The sequence below is a fragment of the Anarhichas minor genome, unplaced genomic scaffold (assembly GCF_050575085.1).
Source record: "Anarhichas minor isolate MPS153535 unplaced genomic scaffold, ASM5057508v1 ptg000053l, whole genome shotgun sequence".
NCBI lineage: Eukaryota > Metazoa > Chordata > Actinopteri > Perciformes > Anarhichadidae > Anarhichas > Anarhichas minor.
The window spans coordinates 1328711-1351902 of record NW_027466499.1 but is presented as its reverse complement, the minus strand read 5'-3'; the positions used below and the strand labels follow the sequence as shown (position 1 = coordinate 1351902).

Genomic DNA, 23192 nt, shown 5'->3' with positions numbered 1-23192 from the left:
AGATGGTGGAATGTATGATGGAGAGAGAGAAGCAAAAAAGTTGGACGTGATCCCGGTGTCCAACAACACTGTCGCGCCGCATCGATGCTTTGTCCGAAGACATCCTGGCTACATTAGTCGGTCGCGTGAAGAAGAGTGAGTTTTACTCTCTGCAAGTAGACGAGTCTACAGATGTGGCCAATCTTGCCAATCTTCTGCTGTACGTCCGTTACCTTTTCGAAGGCACAGTGCAGGAAGATTTTTGTGTTTTTTATCTTGTAAACAAACGTCACGCGCGAGCAAACTGTTCTCTCATTGGTCCGATTTTTATGCGGCTATAAATAGGCTCTGTTGCTTTTTTTAAGGTGTGGGGGATTGGGGGTGCGTGAACCCGGTCAGGATGTAGAAGGGGGTGCGTGGCCTAAAAAATGTTTGGGAACTGCTGCTGTAGAAGATAAAATATCACCAATTATTTGCCTTCTGATCATTTCCTGCACCTCTGCTCCCTCAGCAATGTAAAACAGAACTGTGTGATTTCATTCCTTTTATTCAAATACACAAAGAAACAACAAAAACTTGATTTACATTAAAGTATGTACTTGGTTCAGGATGCACATTATTAGTCAAGGGCTACAAAAATAATCAAGGAAAACATCTAACCTAAATCATAACACATTTTCTCAAAACCATGAAAAACAATATACAAGAGGAACAGGGACACCTGGTGGTTAAAGTAAAAAGTGTGTGAGAAATTATGACAGACGAGAAATTATAATATTTAACAAATGAAAACACACTTGCAGAAAAGAATGTATCAAACATTAATTGCTTTCTGGTATTTTTCTGCAATTCTGCCTCTAAAAATGCAAAATAGCAGAATTTACAAAAGGAGATGTTTATATGTGTGTATGTGTGGGTCAGTTTGAAAAGAAGAAGAAGAAAGCACTCAAAACGAGGCAGATCCTCACCGCAGCAGTAAAGTACAGTAACTGTAATTTTATCACACAGAAACCCGACTGGAGAATTCAGGTTCATCAGCCGTGGCACTGGACCTTTGACTAATAAAGTACAGTTTACCGACTTTACTCATGTTGGCGGATTTAAACACAACAAAGCTCAGCAGCGTAGAACACAATTACAGCAGCAACAAGCAAAACAGTTATGTTACACAGCATTGAACGGGACTCGGTGGTCCGCAAAATACACAATAACACAGTAAATATAACAGTTAAACTTAAAAACAAAACAAACAAGTTTAAAAACACACTATTACTTATCTCTGACCAGACAATAGCCTCTTACTTGAGATCACTTGGTTGTGGTTGGTGAGATTCTTTGGATTTGTTCGGCGGAATTTTTCCTGCTTAGGACCGTGACCACGCTTTGTCAGCCTAGTGGGAAGCAGTCAGGATGAGTTGGTACCGCCGAGTCTGAGGCCATGTTTCTCTGACATAAATCAGTGGATAGTTTCCTCCAACTTGGAAGTGAGTCACTGCCCCAAGTGAGGGAGTTCAAGTATCTCAGGGTCTTGTTTACAAGTAAGGGAGTGGAATTAATGTCAACTTTATCAAAACCAGAACTAAAGGGGGTTCTCTGCTGTGTGACGTATCATGTGTCTCCGTAAAGATCCACTCTGTGAAAAAGATTTACTACAGACTGAGCAGCTGAAAGGTTTCTCTCCTGTGTGGATTCTCATGTGTTTCTTCAGACTTTCACCAACAGTGAAACCTCTACCACATTCTGAACAGCTGAAAGATTTCTCTCCTGTGTGAGTTACCATGTGTCTCTGCATACTTCCGCTGTGTTTAAAAGTTTTCTTACAAACTAAGCAGCTGAAAAGTTTCTCTCCTGTGTGTAATCTCATATGTTCCTGTAAACCTCCACTACGTGAAAAAGATTTACTACAGACTGAGCAGCTGAAAGGTTTCTCTCCTGTGTGGATTCTCATGTGGGTCTTCAGACTTCCACCGTCAGTGAAACATTTATCACACTCTGAGCAGCTGTAAGGTTTTTCTCCTGTGTGGATTCTCATGTGTTTCTGAAAAGCATAACTCTGTGCAAAAGATTTCCTGCAAACTGAGCAGCTGTAAGGTTTTTCTCCTGTGTGGATTCTCATGTGTTTCTGTAAAGTTTGTTTCTCTGCAAAAGATTTCCTGCAAACTGAGCAGCTGTAAGGTTTCTCTCCTGTGTGGCTTCTCATGTGTTTATGTAAATTTGAACGCTGGCTGAAAGATTTCTTACAAACTGAGCAGCTGAAAGGTTTCTCTCCTGTGTGGATTCTCATGTGTGTATGTAATTTTGAACCATTTCTAAAAGATTTCTTACAAACTGAGCAGCTGTAAGGTTTCTCCCCTGTGTGGATTCTCATGTGTATCTTCAGATTTCGACTCTTGCCAAATGTTTTTTCACATTCAGCGCAGCTTAATAGTTTCTCACCAGCACTACATCTTGAATCACTGACTGAAACTTCATCATTATTCACAGAGTTTAAACCTGACTGAGGTTCTCTGGTCTCCTTCCAATCACCACTGTATTCAGTCTCAGGTTCAGGTCCAGAAGAGTCTCCAGTCTTCTCATCAGTTTCTGGTTCTGGATGTCTATCTGGATCTGAGTTCCTGTCTGGTTCTGGTCCTCCACAGTCCTCTCCATCAGCTTCTGTTTCCATCTGTTCAGTTTGTCTTTGATGAAGCTGTGAGGACTGAGCTTCCTCTTCATCATCTTCACTCTTCACAGGAGTGAATGTGAACTTGATATCAGCCTCCTCCAGACCTTGAAGCTGCTCTCCCTCCTGAGTGGTCCAGAGGTCCTCCTGTTCCTCTTTAATGTGTGGGGGCTCTGGGTCCTCCTGGTCCTCTTTAACGTGTGGGGGCTCTGGGTCCTCCTGGTCCTCTTCAACGTGTGGGGGCTCTGGGTCCTCCTGGTCCAGACTGGAGCTCCACTCCCGCTGCTCAGGGGGAATCTCTTCTTTAACCACCAACAGCTGCTGGACGTCTGCAGTAAAACAGAAAACACATACAGACTTTACAGAATTTTTTTTTCTAAAATAGCTAATTAATTAAAATGCTCATTACCATCGACTATATCCAGATATCTAGTTCATTCTTTTGTACCTTGACCGGAGCATTTAGGTGTGGATGGTTATCTCAAAGCATATTTGAACACTTGGACCCCGTTGCTCTGGGTGCAACGGATCACATGACTTGGTTCCGTTTGTGTCACGGTTTTGATTCAGCAGAATAAATAGGACAATAAATATAACTTTTACAGATGCCCCGATCACATTTTATTGTCATGGATACCGATAGCCAATTAGCCGTATTGGACAAAACAGATCGGTATTGTTGTAGTTTTGTGATCCAAGGTTACAAGTTACAAGGTTATTTTTGTTGTCATTGTACAACAGGGTTGCACAACAAAATGCAGATCGTAGTCCAATTTTACTACATAACAAAAACAAATTGCTGAAATCTACAAATAACTGTGTACCAGCTGGTTGGTCTAATATGTACATCACATATTGATGACTCAGCGGACAAATTGCATCAAAACTACTTCAAAAAGGTATTTGTGTTGCACACAGTCACTAAACAGAGAACTGAAATAAATTTGCCATAAAAAATGATATGGAAATAAAATGCATGTTGTATTCTCATTGTGTCACTGAACACTTATTTTTTACTAAAATCCACTCGCCACAACTTAATTTTAACATAAAATACTGTATTCGTTTCTTATTGTGTCTCTGACCACTCTTAACATGTAGATGCCATAAACATCATATGAAATATAGTGCATTAAGTAAAGTTGTCTGTCACTATGGCTGGGTCGTTCCCACTCATGTCCCATTCCCCCAGGTTCACTTTTCAGTACCTCTGTGATGTCACTGCCTGTACGGCTCTCGTGCTGTGGTGTCTTGATGTGGTGTGACGTAGTCGTAACATTGGACTCGGTGGTCTAGTGTTTAACATCGTACGTCAGAGCTACTCTCTTTTGCAGGGGGGGAGAAATGTTTCGACACGTTTCTTCACCTCTTCGTAAATCCTGGGCACTACACTGCTACATCCATCATGTGATGGCATGATTTGGGATCACATAGCGCCGCTCTAGAGAATATGGCCACTTGATTGTGAGACGCCGTGTTGTGATTTTGGCCGGATCACGCGACAGGCCCGGCGGAGGTCACTGGCCTGAGCTTGGAAGGCAAAAGTCAGCAGCATCTAACATTACAGGAGCGGAGGAAGAGATTGTTTGACACAAAGGGATTTGAGGCAATTTAAAATCCGTTTAAAACAGGATTTTTTTAAAAATGTAAAGATTGTAGTTGCGGAAATGTTGACACAATATTGCTTAAAAAATATTCCGATCATACGATACATTGATATTTTTGTACAGCCCTATTTGTGTCTGGGTAGGTTTTCTCTTTTAACATACAACCAAATGAAAAATACAAACAATACTATAGAATAACAAAAATATTAAACGATGAAATGTGCTGCTTTAATGACACAAATCTGTACTGTCCTGTACCTGAGCAAACGGAAATATATCTAAATCCTAAAACGTTTACATGAATACACAAGTAATAATAAGATAATGGTATAATATATATAGCCTAATACCACTGTACTTTTAATGCCTTAAGTAGTAAATTTTCCGAATTAAACTTACATATTTTTAACTTTAAAGAGCAGTGTGTAGGATGTATTGGCATCTTAGTGGTGAGGTTGAAGATTGCAACCAACTGAATACCTTTCAAGGTGTGTCGGAGAACTACGGTGGCCTTCAGGTAAAGTAAAACCGCGAAAGGCTCTCTGTAGAGCCAGTGTTTGGTTTGTCCGTTCTGGGCCACTGTAGACTGCGGTCAAGTGAGCCGTCATCCTCGGAATCTCGGTCAAGCCAGCCGGCGCTTGAAATGTAATGCTCTTCTATTCGTGGTGCTACGGTACGGGTGCTTGGATAGCCAAAAAAGCCCGGAGATGGACCTATATTTAGGCAATAGTTTGTCCAATTTGATATAACAAGTCAAAAATGTCATTTTTTTTTTTTTACATTATATGAAATACAATTATAATAAAATCTGAAGTTACACTGCTGTACTGTTTTTTATTGAAAAAGGAGGTTCGAAAATTACAATATTATCAAATAATAATTTTAATCTGCAAAAATGTCATTCAATAGTTAGCTAAAATTTCCACTGGAGTCCTGTTCATGAGGACCCTCATCAGACATTTGTACTGTACTAATTAAGAGATATTTCAAAGTAAAAGTCATACATTTGTACCGAGAAAATATCTAATAACTGAATATTTGAGGTGCTATAAAAATATTTTTCTCTATAATTCCAGACAATGACTGATGCATATATGTTCAGGACATCTGTTAAAAGCTCATAATGTAATAATCAGTACATAATGTAACAATAATTGTTGTCTTTGTCTCCAATTGTTGAACTAAAAGTATGTGCTGTTTTTTTTATTTTTTTTATTCTAATTTCTGAATTAGAAAATGTTTGATGTTCATAATTACATAACTTAAACGTTCTAAAACCTTTCATTTGTAAAATAAAAGTTTGATTTTTTACTATGGTTGGAGTCATAGATGTCCTGATTTACTTTTTTAATGTACAAATGTTAGACGTTTACTTTGAAAAATCTATTAATTGTTACAGTACAAATGTTTTTTGTAGGGTTGTAGTCAAATTTGTCTTGGACACATCAGTCATTGTGTGGAATTATTGAGAAAATACATAGTACGTCAAATATTAAAAAAAATAGCTTTTTAAACATTCAAAAGTAGGACTTTTAATTTGGAAAAATCTCCAAATTGGTAGAGTAAAATTGCTTGATTTTCTCTATGGGATGAGTCAGAGATGTCCTGAACACATATGCATCAGTCATTATTTGGAATTATTGAGAAAAGTATTTTTTAGCACCCTAAAATATTCAGAAATTAGCTTTTTGAATTTACAAATGTAAGACATTTACATTGTAAAATATGTAAATTGGTACAGTACAAATGTCTGACTTTCAGTATGGTTGTAGTGAGAGATGTCCTGAATACATATGCATCAGTCATTGTCTGGAATTATTGAGAAAATAATTTTTATAACACTTCAAATATTCAGTTATTAGATATTTTCTTGGTACAAATGTATGACTTTTACTTTGAAATATCTTTTGATTTGTACAGTGAAAAAGTTTTATTTTAGGATTGGTAGAGTCAAAGATCACCTGAACACATATGTATCAGTCATTGTATGGAAATGTTGGGAAAAATATTTTTATAGCACCTTAAGAATTTCAGAAATTAGCTATTTGAAGGTACAATTTCAGTTCACAGTTTTAACTTCATAAAATATCTTAATTGGTATATTTAAGATGTTTGATTTTTGTTTGGATGGGGTCATAAGTGTCCTGAACACATACATATTAGTGAGTCAGATATTACTAATCAAAGAATAAAGACACTTCATCCACAATTTAGTTGTATTTTCCCTTTAACTCACGAGATGCAGGTAACATGTTTTATACTTGATGTGAATATTATTCATTTAATCTTATTTACACATAATATTGTATATACGCTTAGTTGCCATCTTATTTTGAAAACCGGATGTTGTATCACGTTAATATTTCCATCTTAGTTGACATCTTATTTTGAAATCCGGATGTTGTCTCACGTTAATCTTTCCGCTAACTTTGCAAAGTCCTTCGCTCCCGATCTCTGTCATTTGAATGCGTTTACCGTGAATTTCAGTACATAGACGCTGCTGAGTTGACCGCAGGAGGAGACTGGGACCCTAAAGTTGACCCACATTGGACTGATGTCAGTGTGAACAGTGTTTGAAGAGTGAGAGAGAACCAACCTGCTCTGTGTAACCGAAGCTGAGGGATGAAATCACCGTCCAGTAGTTTCCGTTGTCGCTCGTTCTCCTCTTTTGAACGAGAGAGTTCCTCCTCGTACTCTGCTATCGTTCTTTCAAACACACCAAATATCTCTTCAGCAGCCGCAGTTAGTCGCTGGTTGACTAAACATCTCAGCATTTGGACTTTAGACATGTTCTCACATCCACACAAACTGCGTCACAAACACCGTTTACTCTCATTAAACTCTGACTAGCGCTGTGTGGATCACTTCCGTCCCCGTCGGTCTGTTTCCAGCTAGCATGCTAAGGTAACTTCAATAGCTTTGTAGGCTACCGGGAGATGAGTCAGAGGAAAAACATCCAGAAAAAAAGGTGAAGAGCTAAAAGTCCATTCAGACATGTTTATCCAGACACACAGAGACTCTGATGGATCAGTACTGATGGAGCTAACTGAGACTTTATCAGCACAACAAAGAGACGCTGCTGCTGCTAACAACGTTAGGCGCCATGTTGTTCTCAGAAGAACATCCGGGTTCGCTGACACGTGGTATGTTACCTTCAAAATAAAAGTATTTAAACTAATACAAAATCGTAAATTATTATTTCAATCTTCAGTTACCTTCCTTCTTTTCCATATGTAACAGTTGTGGGTAGGGCATGGAAAGAGACGACTCAAGAGATTGTTTTCTAACATTTATTTGTTTCTGTAGAGCAGAGGTCTTCAACGTTTTTCAGGCCAAGGACCCCCAAACTGATAGAGAGATGGAGCAGGGACCCCCGACTATATATATTGTATAAAATTGTGTTTTATATTAAACTGGGCCTAGTGCCGTGTATAAACATACCTCTTTATTGTGCATTTCATAGTAAGCTATTCAAATAATACACAGGTTCATATATTCATGTTTTTATTTTAAACATGTGCAAGGTACAGTGAGTAGGGAGGCCGTGACACTGCCATTTATAAACATACCTTGTCAACTGATACCAATGCCAATATCAACAGTCTGTCAACTGCATGGTAATCATGCATACAAGCTATTCACACTGATGTTTTAAACATACATGTGGAAACGAAAAATGAGTGATGACCTATTAGTGCCACTGCCATGCAGAAACATACCTGTTATCATGCATACAATACTGAACTATTAAAATAGACATATTCATGTTTAGAGAAAAAAAATATATATTATTATTTTTTTAATTGTCTAATCAACCAAAAATTTCACGGACCCCCTGTTGAAGACCTCTGCTCTAAATGCTAAGGAAAGTGTTTCAATGCTTCCTTTCTAAGCTCCTTTTGCAGAGGAAACACTGCACCTTCCTTTTCGAAAGGAAAGGAGGTAATGCCGCCCTACAATTCCTTGCGGCGGCAACATTTAAAGTGACACAGCATGAAAACAAACGATATGTTTATCTTCATCACAGGTTCAACAATTATACAGTCATAAAGTAATGAGATGCATGTTGATGAATATGAATAGACAGTGACAATCCTTTTGTTTCATATGTATTTATTTACTTCAAACATGTAACAAATACCTTTAAAAAAAACAAGAATATGAAGTAAAATGAACAGTAAATAAAGCGAACTGTCAATGAACAAATAGTCATTCTCAATAACAAGAAGCATCAGTAAACAACTAAAGAAGCTCGGCCTATGATAGATTATTAAACAGTTAAAAACAAAACACGAGTAAATATAATATATAATATACAACCACAACTGCTTTAAACAGCCTGTTAACGAAGGAGCTTTTATAAAACCTGCATTCATCAGTAGAATATATTTATTTTGGTCATGTTTTAGTTGTCCTTTTTGTAGTCCTTTGTTGTAGTTTCTCCATGGCAGACCTTCGTCAGTGACATCCGCAGTTGCATCATAAGTTACTTTCCATCTTTTCAATATGTAACAGATGTGGGCATGGAAAGAGACGAGTCAAGGGTTTGTTTTACAGATTTTATTTGCTCTTGCAGAAGACTATATATATATATACACACACACACACATATACGTACAGTATATATATATATATATATATATATATATATATATATATATATATACATATATATACATACACACACACATTTATTTTTTCACTGCACCTCTGCTCCCTAAACAATGCAAAACGACACAATGTGATTTAATTATTTTTCTTAAAATACATACAGATACATTAACTTGACATGACAGTATGTACTCAGCTGGGGATGCCTATTAGTAGTCAAGCGCTATTAAAATTGACAGCAAAACATCTAACCTAAATCATAACAACAAATCTCAAAACCATGAAAAACAATATACAGGAGAGACAGGGACACCTGGTGGGCAAAACAAAAAGGTGCGTGAGGATGGGCGACTAAACGGAGACACGGGAAATGTTTTCAATTACAAATGTCATTTTCTACATACAAGTATATACATGATTTTTGCCTTGTGTTTTTTACCCATCCTGAGCATTATTAGGCGCAGTGGGAAACTGAGAAGCGACCAGGAAGCAACCTGGGGTTCAGTGTCTCTCTCAAAAACCGGGGTTCGATCCGCCAACCTCGAAGCGTTATTATTCATAAGTGACATTTTAAAGTGGAATTACATTGGGCGCACACTTGTGACAACCAACTTGAAAGGCCGATGAGCTTCTGGTGGAAGCTCGGCTATAAGATCACAAATGTTCGGAGCCGGTTTGTAAACAATGCGAATGAGAATATTTCAAACCTGATTTAAGATCAGCATCATCTTTCAAAATACGCCAGTTTTGCGTGACAATATCCTGAAATTCATCCCCAAAAAATGTCCTTTTCTTGTGGGACATTCACTTTGGCTGAAATTCTAGAATCTCTCTACAGCATTTTGGATCCAGGCTTTCTCATACTGTCTATCTCTAAATATATCAAACATGTCACCACAAAGTGTAAAGTACAACTCATCTGAGCTACAAGTGCGGCGTACTCGAGACTGTTTTTTGAGAGCAGTAGGAAGAAAACTTCTGCCATGTAATGTGTTCGTGTCTGTTGGTTTCTTCCTCAGATTGTCTTCTTCTTTAATAATCTGAATGTCAAGAAAATTAATTTGTGACTGATCATTATTAACCATAAATTTAATAGCAGCACCTACTCGACCTCGTTGTGAAAATAAGACTCACAATCCACCAACCGCGGCGCTCTCCAAGAGGCTAATCCTGCTGCAGATAGCGACTAAAAGCTATCAGCGTTTTCTTTCTCTCCCGCCCACCGAAATAGGGAGACGTAAGCTAAATAAACAGTGAATTTGAACAAAATAGTAGCCTTATGTATGAAGGTATATACTGTCGTGTTAGGCTGCATTGTGTTAAAAAAGTCCACAGTTCCAGAATCTGCACTAAGCAACTTTCTAGTCATCACATTAGATTGTTTCTCCCGTGTGGATTGTCATGTGGTGTGTCAGATTGACCTTTAGTAGAGAACCTTCATCGCAAACAGAACTAAAGGGAGTTCCCGCTCATGTGAGTTATCATGTGTGCCTTCAGACTTGACTTGCGTACAAATCTTTTATCACAAACCGAGCATTTGAAAGGTTTTTCTCCTGTGTGGATTCTCATGTGTGCCTGTAAACACCCTTTCTGTGCAAAAGCATTGTTACAGACCGAGCATTTGAAAGGTTTTTCACCTGTATGAATCCTCATGTGTCTCTTCAGGTCTCCACTTTCAATGAAACCTTTGCTACACACCGAGCAGCTGAAAGGTTTTTCTCCTGTGTGGATTCTCATGTGTTTCTGTACACTTCTACTATGTGTGAAAGATTTCTTACAAACGGAGCAGCTGTATGGTTTCTCTCCTCCATGTGTTATCATGTGTCTTTTCAGATGTCCACTTTCAGTGAAATCTTTACCGCACACTAAGCAGCTGAAAGGTTTCTCTCCTGTGTGAGTTGTCATGTGTTTCTGTAAACTTCCATTCTGAGTAAAAGATTTCTTACAGACCGAGCAGCTGAAAGGTTTTTCTCCTGTATGAATCCTCATGTGTCTCTTCAGATCTCCACTTTCAATGAAACCTTTCTCACACACCGGGCAGCTGAACGGTCTCTCTCCTGTGTGGATTCTCATGTGTTTCTGTACACTTCTACTATGTGTAAAAGATTTCTTACAAACTGAACAGCTGAAAGGTTTTTCTCCCGTATGACTTCTCATGTGTATCTTCAGATTTCCCCTGAAGCCAAATAATTTCCCACACTCAGAGCATCTAAAAAGTTTCTCACCAGTACTACATGTAAATTCACTGACAGCGGCTTCATCATTATTCACAGAGTTTAAACCTGACTGAGGTTCTCTGGTCTCCGTCCAATCACCACTGTGTTCAGTCTCAGGTTCAGAAGAGTCTCCAGACTTGTCAACAGTATCTGGTTCTGGATGTCTATCTGGATCTGAGTTCCTGGCTGAATCTAGTCCTTCACAGTCCTCTCCATCAGCTTCTGTTTCCATCTGTTCAGTTTGTCTTCGATAAAACTTTGAGGAATGAGCTTCCTCTTCATCATCATCTTCACTCTTCACAGTGAATGAAGTGAATGGAAACTTGATATCAGCCTCCTCCAGACCTTGGAGCTGCTCTCCCTCCTGACTGGTCCAGAGTTCCTCCTGTTCCTCTTTAATGTGTGGGGGCTCTGGGTCCTCTTGGTCCAGACTGGAGCTCCACTCCTGCTGTTCTTCTTTAACCACCAACAGCTGCTGGACGTCTGCAGGAAAACATAAACATACAAACGTTATAGAGAATTGTTGTTCAGCTCAAAAACTGTTAATGAACTTCGAAAGAAACCTGATCAGGTCTCTGTACAATAGCTGTAAGTACTGTACCTGCAATATCACAATGCCGTAGTTCTGCATTGTAGCTTGTAGAAGATTTAATAATGAATAAATATCAAAATATGTAATGAAGGTTAATAAATCAAAATTGTGAATCATAAACCCATGAATTGGTGTAAAAGGTGAATGAGATTGATGACACTATCAGACACAATCAGTATAAATAACATTAGATCAAATTTAGGAGGCCACACAATTTTGAAATAATTTCTTGGCATGTGTACAGTGACTAATTATTTCATAACACACAAGTTACCTCAGTGGTTCTCAAACATTTTCTGTCACGCCCCACTTTGGAGGAAGAAAAATGTTCATGCCCCACCACCCCAACAAAATTGTAACAAAATGCTCCATGTTGAACTTTTATTGAAATAACAACATTTTGTGACTCCTCCGTCTGTGCTTTTTCAAATAATAGAATAAAGAAAATTGCAATCACTTTCAAGTAAACCAGATCGCTCCATCAGACAAAAACAAATAAAATGCAAATGCAACCTGTGAAAAACGAAACAAAATGAATGCAGATATGTGTGAGCCATATGATCACACACATCAGGAGCATTTTATTTTAAATATGAGCTTTAAAATGTAGCATTCATAAAAGTAAAATAGCTGATTTAACAGCACGTGGGACTGTTGGGACTGTTGGCCCACTGGCTGTGGTCATCACAGTGAACAGTGTGATGAGAGGACATGTGAGCCCTTGTTGCTGTAGTTCATCTCCTTGGAGCAGAGGCTGCATGTAGCATACCCTGCCTTATCAATGCATTTAAAACACTGACAGCAGGAAGCTGTACTCACGTCTGTTTAGACCTCCACCTTTATCCAGGCCCAGCTCCACTCACATCTCAGCCCTGCGTCAAGCTGCGCTACAGACAGCCTCCTCTCCCTGAAGCTCTTTGACCTCATCACTATCTGGGCCTTTCATTCTACTTTGAGTTAAAACAAACAACCTGCAACCAGATGCGACGGTGTTCCGGTCTAACGTTAATGAGTGACCGCGTGAACTGAACCGGAACACGGTAACGGGACATAACGTAACTTAAACTTTAACGGAGTGAAAGACGGTGTCGACATCTTAGCGCTGATTGGCCAAGACTCGACACGTCACATCAAAGATGTTTTATTGTGAAGATCACGACATCACCTTTTCTCCTCGTCTCAATTCAATCTGAGAAACGCTGGCTGGCCAGTTGACCCCCCTCAAAAAAAAACTCTACGGATCTACACGATTCACGTGGATGATATATTTTGATTCAAAATGGCGAATTTCGCCGAAAAGCGACAAGTTTGCAGGTATGAATAAAGTTCTTGAAATAAAAAAATTCTGCATTTCCCCCTGCGCCCCACCTGCAATACCGCCCCACAGTTTGAGAACCACTGAGTTACCTGATCAAGTTAATAATTTAAATATTTATTGATCGATCAATTCAAGGAAAGATGGTGCCGTGCCAGTGGCAGCAGCTCCCCGTGTGTTTTCATTTTTTGTCTTTTTTCCTCTCTTCGGTTTTGCTTTTTCTTTAGCGTTTTGTTTAAGTGACAGTCAGGCAATAGACCAGAACTTTTTTTTCAACTTTTCTAGTGGCTTTTCTGTTTTTTAAAAACTTTTTTCCCTCCTTGTAACAGAGAGCCACGCACAATGGACTGGGGGAATTGTTTACTCTTGCGACCAGCTGATTGCGCCGAGTGGACCGCTGCTGCTGCCGCCGCCGCCGCCGCCCGGCACAAGGCCTGAAATCCCGGAGGAACTGCGGAGAAGATGGCGGGGTTGCAGAGCTGGCGCTAAGTTGAAGGCAAAGAGGAGGAAATATAAACCATCGGTGCGGGCGATTTTAATGGCGAACGTGAGGTCCTTTGCCAATAAAACGGACGAGCTCGGCGCGCTGGTAAAGAATCAGAGAGAGTACCGAGAGTGTAGCATCATGTGCCCCAGGGTCCTGAAGACCTGCGCCATCCAGCTGTCTAATGTCCTTCAACACCTCTTCAACCTGAGCCTGAAGCAGGAGGAAGTCCCGGTGCTGTGGAAGACGTCGTGCCTGGTTCCTGTACCAAAGAACACATCTGGCCTCAACGACTACCGACCAGTTGCCCTCACATCACATGTGATGAAGGTGCTGGTCTTGGCCCACCTCCGACCGCAGGTAAAATCCTCACTGGACCCTCTGCAATTTGCATACCAGCCTCATGTGGGAGTAGACGACGCCATCATCTACCTGCTGCAACGAGCTCAGTCGCACCTGGATGGAACCGGTAGCTCTGTGAGAAACACTTTCTTTGATTTCTCCAGTGCATTCAACACCATCCAACCAGTGCTGCTGAATGAGAAGCTGCAGGTGGTGGGGGTAGACACGTCCACCGTCTCCTGGACCACTGACTACCTCACAGGCAGACCACAGTTTGTCCGACTGGGCCGTGTGCCGTCTGATACGGTGGTCAGTGATACTGGAGCCCCACAGGGAACTGTTCTGTCTCCCTTCCTGTTCACCTTGTACACCACTGACTTCCAGTACAACTCGGGGTCATGCCATCTGCAGAAGTTCTCTGATGACTCTGCAGTGGTCGGGTGTATAGGGGATTTTTTTTGTTTTTCTTTCTTTTTTACAGTGTAATCATCATAGTGTGTAATAAAGTTCTACTGCTGCTGTTCCTTTTCAAGTAACAAGTCCCCGAATATCAATGCAGAGTGTCAGTGAACAGATATAAAGCAGTAGTGTGTTCACGTGAACGGAGCAGGTTAGAAGCATTTAATGATGAAAGTCATGGCGAGCGGAGGAACTTGAGAAGCCCCCGGCGTCATTTAAGTCGCACGTTTAAGAGCATTTTGTTTTCCCTGTAACTTATAATGACGGATGAGGGTGGTGGACAAACCGTTACGATATGTAGGCGTTATTTAAAGAGAAAGACACGATAATGGCAAAACATCGGCATGTCCACACGTATGAAGAGCCACCATCCCATCTGTCAGTGACGGGGGACACTCCGGTGTGGAAAACAAAGGATTTCAAAATCTGGTTAAAATGCTTGAGCCACGCTACGAAATCCACTCACGCACCCACTTCAGTGTGAAGCTGTTCCAGACCTCTATGAGAAGGAAGAGACTGACTGCTTTCACCACAGCGGAGTGGATTCATAGTCCGGTGCTGCAGACACGCCCCCTCTGTGACAGTCACACCGACACACACCTGGGGCAGGTGCTGACAGAAGCAGTAGAGTGGAAGCTAGACACGCCCAATAGTAATATCCCAGTCACCACAGAAAGGTCTACCCTCTCCCCAGGCAATGGAGATATTCTCATCTTTTTGAAAATAATGGTAAACATTGTGTATTTGAATGACATAACCTAACAGGAAGTAAACATAGACCCAAGTTGTTGACGAGCAGTTCAGTTCAGTGTAAACAGTGGAAGCTAGCTGACTGGCTGTTTCTTTCTTTCAGTATTGATCAAAGGACGAGGATATCAACATACCTCATGTTGCACTTAAACTTAACAGAATTGAGTATATTTGAATGTTTTATTTATTTCATTTTGTTTCAAATTGGACATCTTCAATATTGTTTGTTGTTATGTAAGACTATAGCCCAAAGTTATTTTCTTTAAGTGTTCTTGAAGTTCTTTAATTAATAAATGGAAAGCAAAGTTATATTTGACTCCTCCCCTTTTCTTTGTTGATCCGAAAAGTGATCCAAACCGTGACCCGAACCGTGAGGTTTGTGATCTGTTGCACCCCTAATACAAATGAATGGAATGAGTGAAGGATGTGAATAATAAAGTACATTGAACAACGATGAACCAGGTGTGAATGTGTCCAGTTAGAATCAGTGAGTCGTATCATTGAACTTCATTTCTTGTTTGAGTTTCATAAATTATATTTAGTTCAAAAGATGAATGTGCTGTTCAGCACTTGAGAGTTTAAGAAGCGTCATGGAAGATTGTGAAGCAGGTTCATATTATTTCTAATTTAAGAGAGATCCTACTAGTCTCAAGCTTATTGATTAACGTTTAGCAATTTCCCATTTGGTCGAGCATCTAGTATCTGATGTTAACTAACCTTACTTTAGAAACAAACTTTACTTATTAACTGACATGTATTTAGGCCGATGACATCGAACTCGTTCACATCACAAAGTTAATTTCCTCCTGCTGCTTCTGATGAGCAGATGAAGCTGTACGGTGTGCAGTCGCTCCTCGAGCATCTCAGCATTTTTTTTAAAATCTTGATGGATATTAATTTAATTAATCTATGTGCAATATAACTTTCTACAAATTTTTCAATATCGTGCTCAATATTACTTTTCTACTTCAGCTTCCATTAGGCACCGGTGGTAGTATCACGTCTTATACACTTTTGTATTGCACCTTGTGGTGTAACGGATCGTTGTCAATCCCCCCTAATCGCACCATTAAACGTTAACCATCACTGTGTGAAATAAAGTTTTACTGACCATCGTTATCCGCCAATATTCAGTAAAATATGCCATCAGGACATGATTTATGCTTTTCGAGCCGCCGATCTCTGTTAAAGTTCAACTGTAAACGACCGATCCGTGTTAAAACTGCCAGGACGGTGGAATCACGTACGGAGGTTCTGTTCAGTTACATTATGATGCCTTCAGGCTCTGCTCAGTGAAAATGAGTACAGGTCAGGTAGCAAGGCAGAGATCTAGCGTGCTGCGTTCAAAATGATTTAGTCTCAGTTAGGACGTCGGCGATTAGTCGGCATAATTCACGATGTTGACACTGAAAATGCATCGACCAAATCACCAAAAACATGCACTTTTCAACATGTTATTTTTTAAATGTACTTTAAATCGTAGTGCCACTCATCAGGTACTACGCTGTGAATAAACAGTCAACGCGTTGCTGACTTGTGTGGCTTTTTGTTTTGGGTTTGGAGCTAATTAATTTGGTGCTTTTGTATGTTACACTAATGACACTCACACAGAGAGCACATGTAAACATGTGTAGCTAAGACGAAGCTAACACCAGCATTGACGCGTTCCATCACAGTACTGTCACGTTATTTAGTTTAGTTTACAGCTTAAGAAACACGTTTAAGTGTGTAGTTACACATGTAATACATTTATGAAGTAAATATTTGTGTTTGACACATTATTTTTAAGCCAAGTTGTTCAAAAAACATCTTCGCAGTCACTGTAACATCACTGAATTCATCATTTACTATTCACCTGTTCATTATGTTGCATATGAACCAGTGTGATCGTTGCCTATCTAAACACGAGGTTCACCTCTCTGATGTCATGTTTGGTTCAGGAGGAGAAATACAAAACTTGGTTTTGGCAGGAAAAGTCAAATGGCCGCAAAGAGGCGTTTTTGTGATGGATTATTCTGAGTTATCAAAGTTTTCTGATGCTATGAAATGTTTATTCACATTATGCATGCAATTAAACAATATATTTTGTATGATCTATTTTGCTCATCAAAGGAAAACCTACAGACGTATTCTACACTGTAGTTATTTTGTGTAACATTTATATGTAATTCACACATATTTTAGGTTTCAACAAGCAACAGGTTCTCATCTTGGGGACGTTATTGGTCAAGAACCAGCAAACATCTGAGCTGCAAACCCCCGTGCTGGTGCTAACAAAGAGAACAAACGTCTTTACGTTGAAATACTTCCGGTCTTACAGATGCTGAGAGAACTCAAGAAGAAGAAAATGAACAAACCTGCTCTGTGTAACCGAAGCTGAGGGATGAAATCACCATCCAGTAGTTTCCGTTGTCGCTCGTTCTCCTCTTTTGAACGAGAGAGTTCCTCCTCGTACTCTGCTATCGTTCTTTCAAACACACCAAATATCTCTTCAGCAGCCGCAGTTAGTCGCTGGTTGACTAAACATCTCAGCATTTGGACTTTAGACATGTTCTCACAACCACACAAACTGCGTCACAAACACCGTTTGCTCTCATTAAACTCTGACTAGCGCTGTGTGGATCACTTCCGTCCCCGTCGGTCTGTTTCCAGCTAGCATGCTAAGCTAACTTCAATAGCTTTGTAGGCTACCGGGAGATGAGTCAGAGGAGAAACATCCAGAAAAAAAGGTGAAGAGCTAAAAGTCCATTCAGACATGTTTATCCAGACACACAGAGACTCTGATGGATCAGTACTGATGGAGCTAACTGAGATTTTATCAACGTAACAACTCCTTCACGAGTTATACGAGTTTAGACGCCATTTTGTTCACAGTCAGCCACAGTGAAGAACACTTCCGGGTCCTCTTCCCCGTCAAAATAAAACATCCAGGTTTTTATTGACACGTATTTTTACATGTCGAACACAATATATTCATGATGTTTTAAATAAATAACACAAAACTAAACACATTTAACCAATATCCAACTGTCATGCTGCTGAGCTACAATAAAAGAGTTCACATTACAGATTTGATATACAGACTTCACTGAAGCAGCACAAACATTTAACCAGTGGCAGCTGGTGGAACATGTTCTCTGTAGGGCTGAGCCACATCCAATCAATTTCAGCAAACATCCCAGAATGATTTAATGCAAAAAAATGAAGGTATCAAACACGCATTACTACTTTGCAGTTAAATATTTAACCTTTATTCCAACATGAAGAAAAGCAGTAAATAACACTTTGATAAACACGTCAGGACATCTTATTTTAGTCTCAGTATAATATAATAATATATATATCATATAATAATATTCACTATAATATAATAATGTATATCATATAATAATGTATATATCATATAACAATATTCACTATAATATAAAACACACACATATATATATATAATTATTTATTTATAACTATATATCCATTTCTCAGACAGGTGCTTCATGTCTCTCACTCCCTAACTGTCAAAGTTCTCCTCTCAAACGGGTCTTGGGGATCGAGGATCGCTTCCAGTTTCAACTTCCAGTTTAGGCGAGGATCGCTTCCGGTTGAAACTGGTTCAACCCGAATCGAGGAAGGGTACATCCCAAGTCCCTTAATTCTCATTTCCTCGCTCCTCGATCCTCGCTTGAACCGGAAGTTGTTCTGCGCCGCAATATTGACGGCCGTCCCAAAGCTCTTATTTAGAAGAAAGAAAGAAAGAAACTATTTTTATTGTCATATACATATACACGAAATTTGACCTCTGCATTTGACCCACCCCTGTATATAGGGAGCAGTGGGCTGCCAATGATAGGCGCCCGGGGAGCCGGGGGTTCAGTGTCTTGCTCAGGGACACTTCGACACGTGACACGTCCCAGTCGAGGATCGAACCGTTGGATCGAACCGTTGGATCGAACCGTTGACCCTGCAGTTACCAGACAACCCTCTTAACCCAGTGAGCCACGGTCACCCCCTCTGAGGATTGAGGATGGAGGAGGGATCTCTGAGGAGCCATGAGCGAGGACCCACGAGAACAGACTTACAGGAAGTCTTTTAACGGCCGACACGCCCCCTCATTGTTCATCAGTCATGTGATTGGACGCTGCAGCCGATCGGACTGATGAGATTTTGTTCAACATGTAAACACTGAAGACGGATCACAGATTAAACTCAAGCTTTATATTTGATTCGTTTTCTGATTCAACATCTGGTTTAAATAAATGTTCATTGTAGACTGAACAACAAAAGGACCACAAACAACTTTCTTAATTTATTCGAAAGCCGCAGGGGTAAAATCCGATGTTACAAAATTTTGCCGATCCTGTAGTGTTTGCCAACTAACGGGGAAACCAAACCAGGTTATTCCTCCGGCCCCTTCACATCCCATCCCGGTAATTGGTGAACCCTTTGAGCATATCATCATAGACTGTGTAGGTCCCTTACCAAAAACCAAGGCTGGTCATCAGTATCTGCTTACTATGATGTGCGCCGCTACACATTTTCCCGAGGCAGTGCCGTTGCGCACCTTAAAGGCGAAAGCAGTGGTGAAAGCATTAGTTAAGTTCTTTTCCACCTTTGGATTGCCAAAACGCATTCAAACTGATCAAGGGTCTAACTTTATGTCCGAGGTTTTTGCCCAGGTTATGTCAGAGTTGTCTGTTAAGCATCAGGTCTCCAGTGCGTATCATCCAGAGAGTCAGGGCGCACTGGAGAGATTTCATCAGACGTTAAAATCTATGCTTCGTAAGTATTGTGTTGAGTCCAACAAGGAATGGGATGAGGGCCTGCCATTGCTATTGTTCGCCATTCGGGAAACTATACAAGAGTCTCTTGGGTTTAGCCCGGCCGAGTTGGTTTTTGGGCACACGGTGCGCGGCCTGCTGCGACTGCTGCAAGAGAAGTTGCTTGCGGACGGGCCAGACACCACACACAGCATTTTGGACTATGTGAGTTCCTTTAGGGAGAGGTTGCACACTGCTTGCGAGATAGCTCGCATCTCCCTTTCCTTCGCACAGTCTGAAATGAAAATAAAATATGACAGGAAAGCTCTCAGTCGCAGTTTCCTTCCAGGAGACCGGGTGTTGGTCTTGTTACCGGTGGTTGGCTCTTGTCTACAGGAAAAGTTCTGTGGTCCTTACGAGGTTGAGCGAAAGTTAAGTGACACAGATTATGTAATTAGAACGCTGGATAGGAGGAAAAAGTCCCGTGTGTGTCATGTCAACATGCTAAAATCCTATGTCATCTGTGACGACTCCAACATACCATCTGCATGGTTGCCAATCCTATGTCATCTGCAGTTCCTGTGCCATGTGTATCCCCAGTGGCGACTGTGGTGTCACCACCATCCCGTCCCGAGGAGAACGGGTTGCGTGAGCCCCTTGTGTTGGTGCCGTGTCCGCGTCTGGAGAACTCTCAAATTTTGGGTAAAATAGGAGCATTTGTCTTATTTGTCAGACCCAGCAAAAGGTGATATTTGTGGCCTCATTCGTGGCTATGCATCGATATTTGGTGACAAACCAACTCAAACCACAGTATTACAGCATGATGTAGATGTTGGTGAAAACAAGCCCATTAAGCAGCACGTGTACCGTGTTAATCCAGTGAAGCGGGCTATCATTCAGAAAGAGGTTGAGTACCTCCTGGAAAATGGATTGGCTGTGCCCAGCTCCAGTCCATGGAGCTCACCTTCGCTTCTGGTTCCCAAATCTGACCAAACACCTCGTTTTTGTAACGATTACAAAGTGAACGCAGTTACCACGCCAGACTCGTTTCCCCTCCCACGCATGGATGATTGTGTGGATCGAGTGGGATCCGCTAAATTTGTCACTAAACTGGACCTATTGAAGGGATACTGGCAGGTGCCCCATTCACAGCGTGCACCCGAGGTCTCCGCTTTTGTAACCCCTGATCATTTCCTTCAGTACACCGTCATGCCCTTCGGGTTAAGAAATGCTCCTGCCACTTTTCAGAGGTTGATGAATACGGTTCTTTTGGGGGTTAAGAACTGTGAGGCGTACCTAGATGATATTGTGTGCTATTCTTCGACCTGGTCGGAGCATCTAGATACCTTACGGGAGATATTCAGTCGTTTGGAGGGTGCTTCCTTGACGTTAAATCTGGCTAAATGTGAATTTGGTAAGGCGGTGGTCACCTATCTGGGAAAACAGGTGGGGCAGGGGCAGGTGCGCCCTCTATCCGCCAAAGTTCAGGCGATCCTGGATTTCACAGTGCCGGAGACACGGCGACAACTCCGCCGGTTCCTGGGAATGTGCGAGTATTACCGTGGGTTCTGTAAGAACTTTGCCAGTGTGGTTGCGCCCCTCACTAGTTTGTTGAGCCCCTCCAACCAATTCGTCTGGGCTGCTGCATGTCAGACATCATTCGATTTGGCCAAAGCGCTGCTTTGCAGCGTGCCTGTGTTGTCCGCGCCTGATTTTATGCGTCCCTTCAAAATGGAGATAGATGCCAGTACTCATGGGGCGGGTGCTGTTCTTTTGCAGGAAGATGATCATGGCATTGATCACCCTGTCTGTTATTTCTCTAAGAAATTTAATAAACATCAAGTGAATTACAGCACAATCGAAAAGGAAGCGTTGGCGTTGCTTTTGGCGATGCAGCATTTCGAAGTTTATGTTGGTTCAAGCTCGACACCGGTTGTAGTGTACACTGATCATAACCCTCTTGTGTTCTTGTCCCGTATGCGCAACAACAATCAGCGTCTCATGCGCTGGTCACTGCTGCTCCAAGATTTTAACATCGATATTCATCACATCAAAGGAGTGGATAATGTTGTAGCGGATGCGTTGTCCCGTGTAGGGTGTTGAGAAAACATTTCTTGGAGGGAATAAATGTTTGATCTTAAGTGGGGGGGTGTTATGACTTTGAGTCATAATATATGATCATACATGCTGTGTGCCTCCCTGCCTCAGGGTGGTGCTGTGTGTGTGACAGTTTTCTTTGTATCCTGTAAATGACAGCTGATTGGACTGGGGACTGATGAGGCGAGACATAAGAAGGCACCTGTGGAGGCCTGCAGGGCTCTCTCTCTTCTCCCCGGCTCCCAACCTGACCGTGCTGCACAGCAACACGGATCGCTGAGCACATACTTTAACTAACAGTCCATGTAGTGGTAGGGGTGAGCCTCTCTTTTGTTTACTCCTGTTTTGGGGAGGGAGTTAGGTAAGCTGCCTGTCTTTTGTTTTGTTCAGTTTGGGAGTAGTTTAGGTAGTTGATTAATAAAGATTGTTTTGTTTATTGTTTTGGGCCAGGCTCACCCTAACTTATATGACTACAAATGATATGAATAATAAATATGGACTGTATTACAGCATAAATGATTGTTCTTGGGAGTGGGAGAGAGGGGGGAGACTTTATATTATGCTGCGTACAGGTTCCCCTAGACCGGGCGTAACAATGGAAACAATTAAAGTCAGAGGGAGCTGGAGAGACTAAACCCTTATATATATATATATATATAGCACCAGTCTTAAACTGTTGTGTGGCAGAACTTGGGGGGCGATTGAACACCAGACGAGCTGCAGCTTTCTGGACAAGCTCCAGAGGTCTGATGGCCGACGCCGGGGCTCTGGCAAGTAGTGAGTTGCAGTAGTCCAGGCGGGAGATGACAAGAGCCTGGATGAGCACCAGCGCCGTCTCATCAGTGAGGAAGGGGCGAATCCTCCTGATGTTGTAGAGCAGGAATCTGCAGGAGCGTGTAACTGATGAAATGTTTGCAATGGAACTTTTACATGATATGACACAATAATAATCGAATGATATATGTTGTGGAAATTTATCGTATGGTTCTTTTAGTTATAACTTGTATCGCTTAAACCTGCATATACCACCCTAACCCTCTTCCCACGAAAAGGCTGGGAACCTGGCCTTGGTGGGTGCAGCGGCCGACAACATCTGCGAGGGGGAGGGTGAAGGGAGACGAGACGAGATAACGCGCATATATACTCTGTTTTGTCTTTTTCATTGTTGTTACACCTCCGAACCATTCGTGGGGAAAGAGCTCTATCCATTCAGCTGAATTTTGATTGAAGTGTCTGTTCATTAAATATGTTTTTAATACTTTAAGAAGTTCCATCGTGATTATTTCTCACTGGGAGGTTAAAAAGATTTTTTTCCACCACAATA

At 41.1% G+C, this 23192-nt stretch overlaps 1 protein-coding gene across 3 annotated transcripts; it reads right to left on the bottom strand.

The window, feature by feature from the left end:
- Window positions 1-508: 508 nt before the first annotated feature.
- Window positions 509-17895, bottom strand: LOC142931639 (uncharacterized). Of its 3 annotated transcripts, XM_076075655.1 has the most exons (6): window positions 17375-17895; window positions 11060-11558; window positions 10779-11011; window positions 10497-10526; window positions 2876-2970; window positions 509-2812 (listed from the first exon to the last, which is right to left on the bottom strand). In XM_076075655.1, the coding sequence occupies exons 1-6, from the start codon at window positions 17565-17567 to the stop codon at window positions 1559-1561; spliced, it is 2304 nt and encodes a 767-aa protein (XP_075931770.1). In that variant the 5' UTR covers window positions 17568-17895; the 3' UTR covers window positions 509-1558. The 3 variants fall into 3 exon arrangements, with proteins under 3 accessions (XP_075931770.1, XP_075931769.1, XP_075931768.1); XM_076075654.1 differs by lacking the exon at window positions 2876-2970 and having other exon boundaries at window positions 509-2418; window positions 10332-11558; XM_076075653.1 differs by lacking the exons at window positions 10497-10526; window positions 10779-11011; window positions 11060-11558; window positions 17375-17895 and adding an exon at window positions 6845-7352 and having other exon boundaries at window positions 509-2970.
- Window positions 17896-23192: the final 5297 nt, after the last annotated feature.